At 55.5% G+C, this 12,752-nt stretch overlaps 1 protein-coding gene across 1 annotated transcript in view; it reads right to left on the reverse strand.

Moving 5' to 3' along the window:
• Positions 1 to 12,752, reverse strand: part of SHANK3 (SH3 and multiple ankyrin repeat domains 3) — a 41,248-nt gene that overhangs the window by 28,078 nt on the left and 418 nt on the right. The window contains exons 2-11 of the mRNA XM_007454078.1: positions 12,503 to 12,752; positions 11,992 to 12,195; positions 11,075 to 11,146; positions 8,656 to 8,764; positions 8,429 to 8,580; positions 8,168 to 8,335; positions 7,949 to 8,065; positions 7,488 to 7,565; positions 6,463 to 6,529; positions 107 to 380 (exon numbers count right to left, since the gene is read on the reverse strand). Coding sequence (XP_007454140.1) covers positions 107 to 380; positions 6,463 to 6,529; positions 7,488 to 7,565; positions 7,949 to 8,065; positions 8,168 to 8,335; positions 8,429 to 8,580; positions 8,656 to 8,764; positions 11,075 to 11,146; positions 11,992 to 12,195; positions 12,503 to 12,752 — 1,491 coding nt within the window. The remainder of the gene's footprint in view (positions 1 to 106; positions 381 to 6,462; positions 6,530 to 7,487; positions 7,566 to 7,948; positions 8,066 to 8,167; positions 8,336 to 8,428; positions 8,581 to 8,655; positions 8,765 to 11,074; positions 11,147 to 11,991; positions 12,196 to 12,502) is intronic.

Genomic DNA, 12,752 nt, shown 5'->3' on the forward strand with positions numbered 1-12,752 from the left:
GACCCAAAGCCTCAGCTCATCACTGCAGAGGTGCCAGGCACCAGCAGGCCCCTCCCTGCCCCCGTAACACTGGCTCCTCCAGGCTCAGGTCCCGGCCCCCACATACCTGATCTTACTCTGGCTGCCCCTGCCTGCTGCAGGGCCACTGCCGTCACTCTGCTGGTCACCATCCCGGTCCCGGTCTTTCTCTTCCTGCAGCCGCTGGAGCAGCAGCTGGTGGGGGAGGCTTCGCAGTGAAGGTCCCGGAGAAGCTGCTGGCTGCACCTCACCCTTCAGGTTGATGTCACTGGCCGAGCGCTGCAGGGGCCGAGGAGAGGCAAGGCCGCTAGGGCCGGCCAGCCGCCGTCGCTTCGCATAGCTGGGGGTTTCCCTGAATGGCACTGGGAGGGGGGAGGGGGGACAGGTGAGACTCTGGGCAGCCAGAAAGGGTGACCAACTTGCCCCGGTTTGCCTGGTATTTCCAGATTTTAAAAGTGGAATCCTATGTCCCAGGAACTGCCTCAGTCCCAGGCAAACCAGGACAGCTGGTCACCCCATGACCAAAACTATGATGCCAGGAGGGACACATACCAAACTGCCTCTACCTCTGCCTTCAGGGGTAAAAGCCTGCCCTTCCCGTCAGCCAGATGAGGTCTTGGAACTGCCTATTTCACAGGCTTCCAGAGAGGCAAAACCGGCCACATGTGACAAATCTCACCAGACTACCACTGTATAGAACTGTTTGCAGTTGACCATAACCAGAGAAACTGTAAAAGATGTTCTAGGCCAGGGGTTGGCAAACATCTGTAACGAATCAGATAGTAACCATTTCAGGCTTTGCAAGCCATACAGTCTCTGTTGCAAGGACTCAGCACGGCCACTGCGGCATGAAAACAGCCTCAAATGATGTATAAGCAGATGGGTGTGGCTGAGTTCTAATAAAACTTTATTTAAATAGTAGCTGGTGAGTTTAAAAACATGATACAACTATGAACTATTTACAAAAGAATCACTTTAGATCCAAAGACACAAGTAGGCTTAAAATAAAAGGATAATGGAAGGTATTTCGTGTAAATAGTAACCAAAAGAGAGCTAAGTAGCTACATTAATATCAGACAAAATAGACTTAAAGATAAAAAGTGTTACAAGAGACAGAGGACATTATATATTGATACAAGTGTCAATTCGTCAAATAGATTAACAATTATTAATACATATACAACAAAGCATCAAAATATATGAAACAAACACTGATATCTTTGGAGAAATAGACAGTTCTACAATAATATTTAAGACTTTAACACCCCACCTTCAATAATGAATAGAACATCTAAAGACAAGATCAATAAGGACATAGAAGACTTGAACCAATTAGACCTAACAGATATATATATATATATATATATATATAGATATATATATATATAGGACACTCCACAGAACAAGAGCAGAATACACATTATTCTCAAGTGCACATGGAACATTCTCCGGGATAGATCATTAATGAGGTCACCAAAAAACTGTCAATAAATTTAAAAAGACTGAAATCATACAAAGTATCTTCTGCAATGACAATGGAATGAAGCTAGAAATTAAGAACAGGAAAAAAAAACCTGGAAAATTCCCAAATATGTGAAAAATTAAACAACACTCTTAAACAATCAATGTGTCAAAACAGAAATCATAGGAAAATTGAAAACACTTTGAGAAAAGAAAAACAAAAATACAACATACCAAAACTTACGGGATGCAGTAAAAGCAGTACTAAAAGGGAAATTTATAGCTGTAAGCACCTACATTAAAAAGGGATAAAGGTCTCAAATCAATAACCTATTTAAGGAACTAGAAAAAGAGAAGCAAACCAAACCCAAAGCTAGCAGAGGAAGGAACTAATAAAGCTTACATGAGATAAACAAAATAGAGAATAGAAATACAGAGAGAATCAATGACACCAAAAGTTGTTTCTTTGAAAATATCAACAAAATTGACAAACCTTTAGCTAGACTGACTAAGAAAAAAAAGAGAAGGGGGACACAAATAACTGAAATCAGAAATGAAAATTGGGGTATTACTGCCAACCTTATACAAGTAAAAAGAAACATAAGAGAATACAATGAATAATTGTATGTCAACAAAGTAGATAAACTAGATGGACAAATTCTAGAAAAACATAAATTACCAAAACTGACTCAAGAAGAAATAGAAAATCTAAACAGACCCATAAAAAGCAAGGAGATTGGATCAGTAATCACAAATCTCCCAACAAAGAAAAATCCAGCATGAAATGGCATCGCTAATGAATTCCACCAAACATTTAAAGAAGAGTTAGCAAAATCCTTCTCAAATTCTTCCCAAAAAATGGAAGAGGTAGGAACACTTCCTAACTTATTCTATGAGCAATTTTTAAATGAGCAAAGGGACTTCCCTGGTGGCTCAGTGGGTAAGACTCCGTGATCCCAATGCAGGGGGCCCGGGTTCTATCCCTGGTAGGGGAACTAGGTCCCACATGCATGCCGCAACTAAGAAGCCCTCATGCCGCACCTAAAAGATCCCGCATGCCGCAACTAAGACCTGGCAAAGCCAAAATAAATACATAAATATTTTTTAAAATAAATAGGGCTTCCCTGGTGGCGCAGCAGTTGAGAGTCCGCCTGCTGAAGCAGGGGACACGGGTTCGTGCCCCGGTCCGGGAAGATCCCACATGCCGCGGAGCGGCTGGGCCCGGGAGCCATGGCCGCTGAGCCTGTGCGTCCGGAGCCTGTGCTCCGCAACGGGAGAGGCCACAACAGTGAGAGGCCCGCGTACCGCAAAAACAAACAAACTAACTAACTAACTAAATAAATAAATAAATAAATAAAAATGAGCAAAGAACCTGACATTTCTCCAAAAAAGATGTACAAACAGCCAACAAGCACATGGAAAGATGCATCAACAGCCATTAGGGAAATGCAAATCAAAAGCACAATGAGATACCACCTCACTTAGACTAGAACGGCTATAATAAAAAAATTTTTTTAATAAAAAATATTCTTTTAAAGATAATAACAAGTGTTGGTGAGGATTTGAAGAATTCAGAACCCTCATGCATTGCTGGGGGAATGTAAAATGGTGAAAAACAATTTGGTAGTTCCTCAAAAAATTAAATATAGAATTATCATCTGACCCAGCAATTCCACTCCTAAGTGTACACCCAAAATAATTGAAAACAGGTATTCAAGCAAATACATTTCACACATCTTCGTAGCAGCAATATTCACAAGAGCCAAAGGGTGGAAACAGCCCAAGTGTCCATCAAAGGATGAATGGATAAACAAAATGTCACATATACAAACAATGGAATATTATTCAGCCATAAAAAGGAATGAAGCAGTGATACATCCTACAATACGGATAAAGCTTGAAAACAAGGAAGCCAAATACTAAGGGTCACTCCACTTAAATGAAATACCCAGAATAGGTAAATCTCGACAGACAGAAAGTATGTTAATAGTTGACAGGGGCTGAGGGAGAGGGGAATGTGGAATAGTTGCTTAATATATATGTTGTTTCCATTTGGGAGGATGAAAATGTTTTGGAATTCAGTAGAGTTGGTTGTGAATGTACTACATAGCACTGAATTATTCAATTTAAAATAGTTAATTTTATGTTACATGAATCTGATTTTGACGGTGGGCTGGATTTGGCCTAGGGGCATTGTTTGCCAAGCCCTATTCTAGACTCCTGTTATGCAAAGTGTGGGCCTTGGGCCTCACCTCCAGCTTTTAGAAATGCAGAACCTCAGGCTCCACCCAGACCCTCTGAGTCAGAATCTACATTTAACTAGATCCCTGGGTGACTCAAATGTACATTTCTAAGTGAGAAGCACCTCCCTAGGGCACTCTTCAAAAGCACTCTGGGATAGCAAGTCAGAGAGAAGTGTACTTGGAAGTGTACACACAAGAGAGGGTGGGAGAGCCTGTGGACCCAGAGGTAGCCCAAGGCAACAGGTGAGGAAGCAGAGGTGGCTGCTCCCAGGTAGGATCCCTGCTTCCAGCTGGTCAGTCTAGAGGGGGAAGGTGAGGCTGCCAAGAGGCTTCCAGGTGACCTGTCCCGGGAAGGGTGACAGGTCTCAGCCTACCAGATCCCTCCAGGTGGGCTTCGTGCCTGAGGAAAAGGAAGGGTGACTGGGCAAAGCCTCCCTGCCGCTCCTCCTCAGTGTGCAGGTCCCACCCGGGTCCCCAAGCTGGTCCCCAAGCTGGGTGGGACATGACAACTGACTCATGGAGGGAGTGTGCGCAGACGGAGTGGGGTAACAAGGATGGATCCCTGGATTGCTCAGGACTGAAGACAGCCTTTGCCATTAACCCTTCTGTGCCTCAGTTTCCTCCCCTGTAAAAATGGACTAACAACAATCACTCATTGGGGGGTTGTTAAAACAGTGAATTAAAATAACAGGGTTTATCATAAATACTCATGAACACCTGGCTGCGTCTTCTGAGCGTACGTGTGACACCTGAGCAGGTAAGGGTACATGGCCAGCAGAGCTGATGCCCACAATGGGACTAACTGATATGGACCTCTCAGCTCAGCGACAAATGTCTAACCCCAGCCGGGTGAGCTCACTCTGGATCAGGCAGACAGAATGATAATGGTGACCCCAGGAGCCCTGGCATGTCTGTCCAAAGAAGAGGGGCAGCTGAGGCCTGCCTGACTCTCAGCCTGGAGCGTGGCCTGGCCCCCACCCTCAAGGCCACCTGCCAGAGTCCAGACCCATGGAATCGAATCCCACGTGAGGTCAGAGGGGGAAGAGGTTGCAAATAACCATATTTTACTGAAAGGAACTGAGGCACAGAGGTCCCAAGAAGCTTTCCCAAGGTGACATCACAAGCAGAAGAGGGAACCCACATCCGCAAACCAGGCTTCCCCCAGGCTAACAAACACCTCCAAACACGCAGCAGCCCCAACTAGACCCTAACTGGAGCCCTTGCTCTGTCTCTCACCCCTAATTCAAACCTCAAACTTCATCACAGTTCTCTCCCAAGCAGAACCTGGGCCCCAAGCCTACACCACATCATCAGCTCAGTCACGTGCTCAACACATGCCTACCAATTCTGCAGCCCACCCACTGTCAGTCCGCTGACCCTGCTTGGGGAACAAGGGGCTCCTAACCAAGCCTCACTGTGGGGAGGACTGTTCAGGGAAGACTCTATATCGGAAGGCTTCTTAACATGAACTTGGCCTTCGTCTTAACCCCTGCCTGACCATAACCTCACATTAGAACCAACAAGGACTCAAAACCTGAGACCAGCCCTAGCCCTCCGCTGGTCACTGTCACTTTAAATTTTATAAAAATTGGGATATTGGGCTTCCCTGGTGGCGCAGTGGTTGAGAGTCCGCCTGCCGATGCAGGGGACGCGGGTTCGTGCCCCTGTCCGGGAAGATCCCACAGGCCGGGGAGCGGCTGGGCCCGTGAGCCATGGCCGCTGAGCCTGCGCGTCCGGAGCCTGTGCTCCGCAACGGGAGAGGCCACAGCAGTGAGAGGCCTGCGTAGCGCAAAAAAAAAAAAAATTGGGGATATCGCAGTCCCAGCAGAAAGGGGAGCCTGGGAGTCTGTGTTCCAAAGAGAGCCGTGGGCAGAAAAGCCTTGTCCACCAAGGACAGAGGGAGCTGAGCAGGAAGTCCCTCTATGGCTAGGGGGCTGGAGGGGGCAGCCCCTGGCCAGAGAATATACTTTTCAGGAAGAGAGGCCCACCCCCCAGCCACCCCACACAGGGAGGGGTGGCAGGATTTGGAGGGCAGTGGGTGCCCCCTGACCCAGGCCCGATGTGAGCCCTCCTGCCCTGAGGTTCAGACTACAGGGCACCCCCTGGTTCTCCTTCTGGGGCACGTACGGGGCTCCCCCTGAAGCACTGGCTGCCGAAGGCTCAGAGCCCCTTGCCCCGAGACCGCTGCCACCCTTTCCCACGTGCATCCCCACCACTGTGTTTTGATTTCTTTACGCGTGCATACATGTGTCGAGGCTCGCTATGGGCCACTTGAACTGCTTTATGTGCCAGGATGAAGTGAAACACTGAGGGTCCACTGCCACGTGTCCCCTGCTGGCCCTTCACAAGACCTAACAGGAAAACAAATCTTGACCCTAACTTCAACCCTGCTTTCAACCTAAGTTGATCTCTAAACCCAGCACTGGCGCCAACCCACAGCCCTAACCATTATAACCATACCCTTGACCCTGACCTGACTCTAACCCCAATCCACAGCCTTCACCTAACCATGACCTTGACCCTGACCCTTTGTCCACCCTACACAGGCCCTTCCCTCAGCACATTCCCCATACCTGCAGGGGTCACTAATGGACCACTCCCAGTTGTACTGGGAGAACTGGAGGAAAAGGCTCAGGGTATGGAGGCTTCCTTGTAACATCCCCACTGACCCTTGCACTGCTGGGCCCTGACGACCCCCACAAATGCACATTCAGCAGGGACCTGGGTGGGCAGAACTCACCAACATCCGAATCTTTGTGAGTCTTGATGACCTCCGCAAGCTCAAAGTTCCCTGCTATGATGGCCACCTGCGGGAGGGGAGGGGCAGGAGGGAGGCTCAGCAGCCCCAAACGCGCCTCCCCTGGGCCCCGGCGGCGCCTTCTCGGACCCCTGTGTGGGGTCTTCCTCAGCTGGGGGCCCCAGGTTCGGACCCTGTCCCCTGCCTAAACTCACCACCCCAGTCTGCATGGGACTGAGGGGTCTCCTGGGACATGAGACTCTCGGAGCTAAAGCTGGGACATGCTGGCCACTCTGCCTGTTCTCTTAAGGGCCCCTCCACACACCATCTTTTCTGTCTCAGCCATGGCCCACCACTACCTTACTCCTGTCACCCTCTCTGCTCCGTGCCCCCACCCCTGCATCTCGTCATCCAGAAAGCCCTCCACTGCTGCCTCTGCCCCCTTGACTAGACAATCAGTGGCCACACCTGCCACGTCTCCTCTGAAGGTCTCTTTCCACGTCTCCTATGAAGGCCCTTGCTCCCACTGAGAGTGGGGTCCCAGCTCCCTCCGTGTCCAAAGTCCCCATGACGTGGTCCCCGACTCCCCCCATAAACTCCAGGCCACACAGAGACCCATCCGTCGGGTCATCCTGGTGCTAAGAACCAAACCTGGCCAGAGAAAAGGCCCAGAAACATGACTGCAGTTCAGTCGGGATCTGGGACCACCCCTCTCGCCCCTGGTTCGGCCTCTGCACCCCACCTGTCTCGGGTAGGTCAGGCCACACCTGTTCTCCCTTGGCCCCGGGGCCTCTTCTCCGCTCCCTGGAAGGGGGACCGAGGGAACCACATTCAATGAACACCCCCACCACAAGCTGGGCACTGCACTGGCTCACCCCCTTCCTCCGTCCCACCCTGGGGCGATCCTGGAGTCAGAGCTCCCTTATTACTCTACAGGGAAAAAAAGCAAGGTCTAGAGAGACCAAGCCACATGCAAACAGACAAACACGCCCTGGGGCAGCCTCATGCTCCTGTAGACATCGGTGTACCTGGAAGGCTGTCTGGCTGTTATAATTGCGGACATCCTTATTGGCTCCACGGAAAAGCAGGACGCGGGCACAGCTCTCCTGTGGGAGGGTCGGAGTAGGGGTTGCAACTGGGCGACAGCACATGCGCACACCGGAGTGCAGGGCACACGTACCCACGCCTACACGTTCAGCGCACACATTTGTAGCACAGGGACAAGCAGGTCAGGTGTACACGTGCAGGTCCCACCTGGCCCAGAGAGCCCAGGTGCACACAGTTCACACCTGGTTGTGCAGAACACACACACATGACACGTGTGTGCAGGGAACTGATATACACACGTAGGCCTACAAGGCCACAGCTCACTGCAGGACGCGGAACACGCACTTGTGGCGCGACACACAGGGTCAGACGTGCACACACAGGTAGTCACTGTACAGCATCACCTGTGTGTACACACACGTGTGCACAGGCGCAGGCACACCTGGTTGTAGAGGGCACAGATGTGCAGGGCTGTGTTCCCCGAGGCGTTCTGAGCCCCCATGTTGGCTCCGTAGAACAGCAGGTGCTCCAGGTGCTGCACATGCCCAAAGCGGCAGGCCTGGGGGGGCAGAGAGGTGCTGCTGGGCCCCTGAACGGAGCCCAAGCCCCAAACCCCAGAGACAGAGCCGGGGACCGCGCCGCCGTCGTGCTCCCCACCCACCTGGTGGGCCTCCTGCCAGCCGTTCTCGTCGGTGGTCCCCAGCCGAGCGTGGTCGTGCAGAAGGAGCTCACAGCAGAGGGCGTCTCCCCCCCCCAGGGCGCTGTGGTACAAGGGCGTCAGGCCGCGGCTGTCCTTGTAGTCGGGGGACGCGCCCAGGTCCAGCAGGGTCTGAGAGCGAGAACCTCAGTATCCATGCCAGCTCAGCCTCCTCCCACTACTGGGCCGCACGCCCCTCCAGGCCAGGGCTGTGCCCGCACTGACCGTCAAGGCCGCCGCATTCCGCTGGCGCGTGGCACAGTGCACAGCGGTGAGCCCGTCGCGGGTGCGGAAGTCCAGGTGAGCACCGCCGTTCCTCAGCACCTTCAGCAGGTCCGTGGCGTCGTCTAGCTGGGCCGCAAGGCTCAGAGGACACTCTGGGTTCAAGGGGCAGATGGAGGTTATAGCCCTGGCCATTCCCAGGCCATGCCCCTTCCTGCTCTGCTTCTCACCTCCTGAGTCAGGATCGTGGAAGTTGGGGTCCAGCCCCTTGTCCAGCAGGCGCGCCACCTTCTCTGTGTTGTGCAGCTGGACGTATTCCAGAAATTTCTTCAGGTTCGCCTGGAATGCCCGGCCGCCCTGGTCAGCCCGCGCCGCGGCCACCGTCATCTGACCACCACCCACCTTCCACCAGGGAGCCTCAGACTACCTACGGGGCATCCACCACCCCACCCCGCCCTCAGTCTGACCTAACAGCCTACATCGTGACCTTGTCACTCCTCTCGTGTCACCCTAAGCCCTGCACTCCGGCTGTGGCCCTGATCCCAGCTCAGCTGGACCCACGCCCTGCTCCAAGTCCTCCCCTGCATCCCGAGCCCAACACAGCTGTCAGCCTGAGCCCAGCCAGCCCCTCGACAAGGCCAGGCGGCCCTCGCTCATGCCCCCTGAGTGAGTTCCCTACCCCAACCTCAGCCCCTGCCCTGGCTTCTCTCCCTGGCCCCTGGTGCCCCAACCTGTCAAACCTGGAAGAGCCCAAGGCCACGTGGGCAGGAGCCAGCCCAGGGCAGCCCACATCCCCATCACTCTCAAGGTAGCCTGTTCCTTATCCAGCCCATTTTCTTCACAAGCTCACCCCAGGCAGGCTGCCAACTCCGGGGCCCTCCCCCATCACCAGGTGTCCGCTCCTGTCACGTGACCTTGACTGCCTTTCATTCATACCCCCAGTCGTGCGCTAATTTACTCAGCAAAGCCTCACTGAGCTCCTGCTGGTGCTACAGTGCCACGTGCACAAGGCAAGGTGCCCTGGCCAGAGGCCCCGGGCCCTCCAGAAACGAAGTGCATCAGAAATAAGACAGGGTGCCATAGGGACAGCTCCACGGGAGGTAGCATCCTCCAGGGGGGTCAGGCAATGAGAAAGGAGGAATGATGCTCATGGCTGAGAGGAAAGACCTCAGCTGTAGCCGGCAGGGAGGGAGGGGGGCAGTGTGATGGTGGGGGCCAGCTGGAGCCCAGGCAGGCAGAAACACGGGACTGTGGTAAGGAGTTGAAATGCATCCTAAAAACGAGTGGGGGCTTCCCTGGTGGCGCAGTGGTTGAAAGTCCGCCTGCCGTTGCAGGGGACACGGGTTCGTGCCCCAGTCGGGGAGGATCCCCCATGCCGCCGAGCAGCTGGGCCCGTGAGCCATGGCCGCTGGGCCTGTGCGTCCGGAGCCTGTGCTCCGCAGCGGGAGTAGGCCACAACAGTGAGAGGCCCGCGTACCGCAAAAAAAAAAAAAAAAAAAACCAGTGGGACTCACTGAAGGTCAGGAGTCACTGGTGTCCTGTGGGTCGCTGGGGACAGTTTTGGAGGAGGGGCAACTACAGGAGGAACCCAGGGTGATAGGTCACACCGGGGCCAGTGAGGGAGTCTCTGCCCAGCCACAGAGTCATGGCTACTGACCACCACATGCCCCGGGGTAGCAGAGAAGTCTGGCACGGAGGCTCCAGGATCACAGCGCAGTCACTGGGCCACAGGGGTGAATGTTCAGATCCCTCTCTTAGGCTCCAGACACTGTCAATGAAGTGTCCAGCAAGCAAATGTCCATTGGCCCAGGGGAGCCTGGGGTGGGAGCTCAGGGAGTCTGACTGTGGGGAGGGCCGCGGCACCCACCCTGCCCCTCCTACGTTCAGAGAAGACAGGGAGGTGCCCCCCAAAGAGCACTTGGGGTCAGACCCTCCTAGCAACAGTATCGAGGAGTAAAGACTCCACAAGTATGCCTAGGGGCAGGGCCCCAGAGTCAGAGAGATCTAGGTTCAGCCCCAGCATCACTGGATGCACTCTGTAAGTAAGTCACTTAACTTCCCTGGGACTCAGTATCTTCATCTGTGAAACGGGATAATAGTCCCTCACAGAAGAAAATTAATGAGATGTCTAAAGTGCCCAGCACTGGATGACCACTAAGTGCTGGGCTCCCTGTTCTCCCCACCCCTACCCAGCTCCCCACAACAACCACATCTGGTGCCTGCTCACTTCTCCCCCACAAAGACACTGTCCCCTATCGCACTCCACCCCTTAGCCAGGGGCCCACCAGAGGGGTCAGCCAGAGTCTGATCTGACTAGAACCCATCACCAGACCGACCACCCCAAAGTCATGGTGCCCCGAGTCTGCACCCAGCCCTCTAGCCGTCCCCAACACCCACTCTGGGCCCCTGACAACAAGAGAAAGCAGACTGAGCCAAGGCTGGCAGGACTGACTGTTCACCCCAACCAAGATTGGGTGGGGGGTTCTGGGAACAGGGGGAGGGCCTCAAGAAGGGAATTTTTAAACAACATTTTTGACACCACAAAACCCAGTTAAGGCTGGGGTGGGTGAACACTGGTCATGGGGGGGGGCGGTCGGAGGGGGTGTAGAAGGTGACCTTGGAGTCCACTCCCTGTGGCTGCCTCCTTACCTTTGTGTGAAGCTTTGCAAACTGCTTATCATCAATAAGGTTCTGGGCATAAACTCGCCGCTTGTATCGAAACTGCTCAGGTAAAGACAAGGCAGAAAAAGGCATCCACCTGGGCTGAGTGAGTGAAAGTATGCACAGAACCGAGTCCTGCCCACTTCTGTGCAGCTAGAGCCCCACGCTGCTCACCACCACCACCCCCCCACCCCGTCACAAAACCCCTGCCGGCCGGCCACACAAAGCCATGCACACTACCATGGACACCACAAACACAGAGGTCAGGCGTGATGTACGCCCAGCTGTCCGCCTGCAGTGCCCTTTCTGTCTCATTCCCATCCCCGGGATTCCCTGGAAACCTCAGTCCTCTTCCAAGACCAGGTTCCAGGCTGACCTTCCGAGACATCCCGTCTCTGGGAAGAACTGTCCCTACTTGCCGGGGCCACCACAGAGGCCAAGCCGGCTCTGAGCTCTGCCACCGTAATTCTTGGCTTCAGTGCTCATTGCACTTGCCACCGCCACCTCCAAACCGTGGGTCTGGGTCCCCTTGCTCACAGGGCGCTCAACAGCCTTTACACCGTGGACGGGTGAGCAAACGAGGAAGCTTAGGTCGCCCTTCGGACAACTTCACGGGCGGGGAGGGGGAGACGCTGACACCGACATGCACACAGACCACGGCTGGCTTACTCCACACAGCGCTCCGGGCACTCACGCCTGCTCACACCCCATCGCACGTGCTGCTGACCGCACGCACGGCACGCAGCTCACACCTCACGCGCCAGACACACAACTCAAGCCCCCGCCCGCCGCTTCCACACTAACTCGCCGCGTCCGTGCCCCTCGCTGCCGCGCCCTCCGCCGCTCCAGTCCCGGAGCTCGGAGCTCTCAGCCCGCCCCCTGCCGCGCCCCCGGCCGCCGCTCACCTCCAGGTAGGGCAGGGGCGTGTCCAGGTTGGGCGGGTATTCCTGCAGGAGCCGCTCCTCGTCCAGGAACTTGCCCGCGCGGCCCCGGGAGGGCGGCTGAAAGAGCCCGTAGTTGAGCGCGTCCTGGAGGCTGTGGTTGAGGGCGCAGAGCACGCGCTGCTTGGCTGCCCACACCGGCGCGGCCGGGTCCAGGCGCAGGCACTTCTGCGGCGGAGCGGGAGCGTGAGCGCCGATCGGCCCCGCGCGGCGCTGAGTACTGAGTCCCCGGGCCCCGCGCGCCCAGGCCGCGGACCCCGAGCCTCCGCGCCCCGCCGGCTAGGCCTCGCCCCGAGGGCGGTGCTTCCCCGGGCCCCGCCCCCGCCCTGGAGGTGGGGAGGGTCCCGGCGGAGGTGGTGGGGGAGGGGTGAGTAGCGGCGGGCCTGGGGTCTCCTGCGCAGGGCTCCGAGAGCGCGGGTGGGGGGCTGGGAGAGGAGGGCGGGGGTGGCGCCGGGATCCGGGCGGCGAGGCTCACCGTCTGCTGAAGGTCCGGGATGCCGACGCGCACGATCACGGCGCTGGCCCCGGGGCCGTCCATCCCCGCGCCCCGGCCGTGGCCGCTCGCGGCCGGGAGCTGGGCGCCCCGGGGCTCCTCGCGGCGCCCCGGCCCCCCCTGCCCCCCCACTGGAGCCCCGTCGGCCGCGCTGCGCGGGAGGGGGCCGGGGGGGGCCGGGGCCGGCACGGGGGACAGCGGCGCCGAGGGCTCCGCAGGGGCGGCGGCGGCG

This window comes from Lipotes vexillifer, unplaced genomic scaffold, assembly GCF_000442215.2.
Source record: "Lipotes vexillifer unplaced genomic scaffold, Lipotes_vexillifer_v1.1 scaffold382, whole genome shotgun sequence".
Taxonomy (NCBI): Eukaryota; Metazoa; Chordata; class Mammalia; order Artiodactyla; family Lipotidae; genus Lipotes; species Lipotes vexillifer.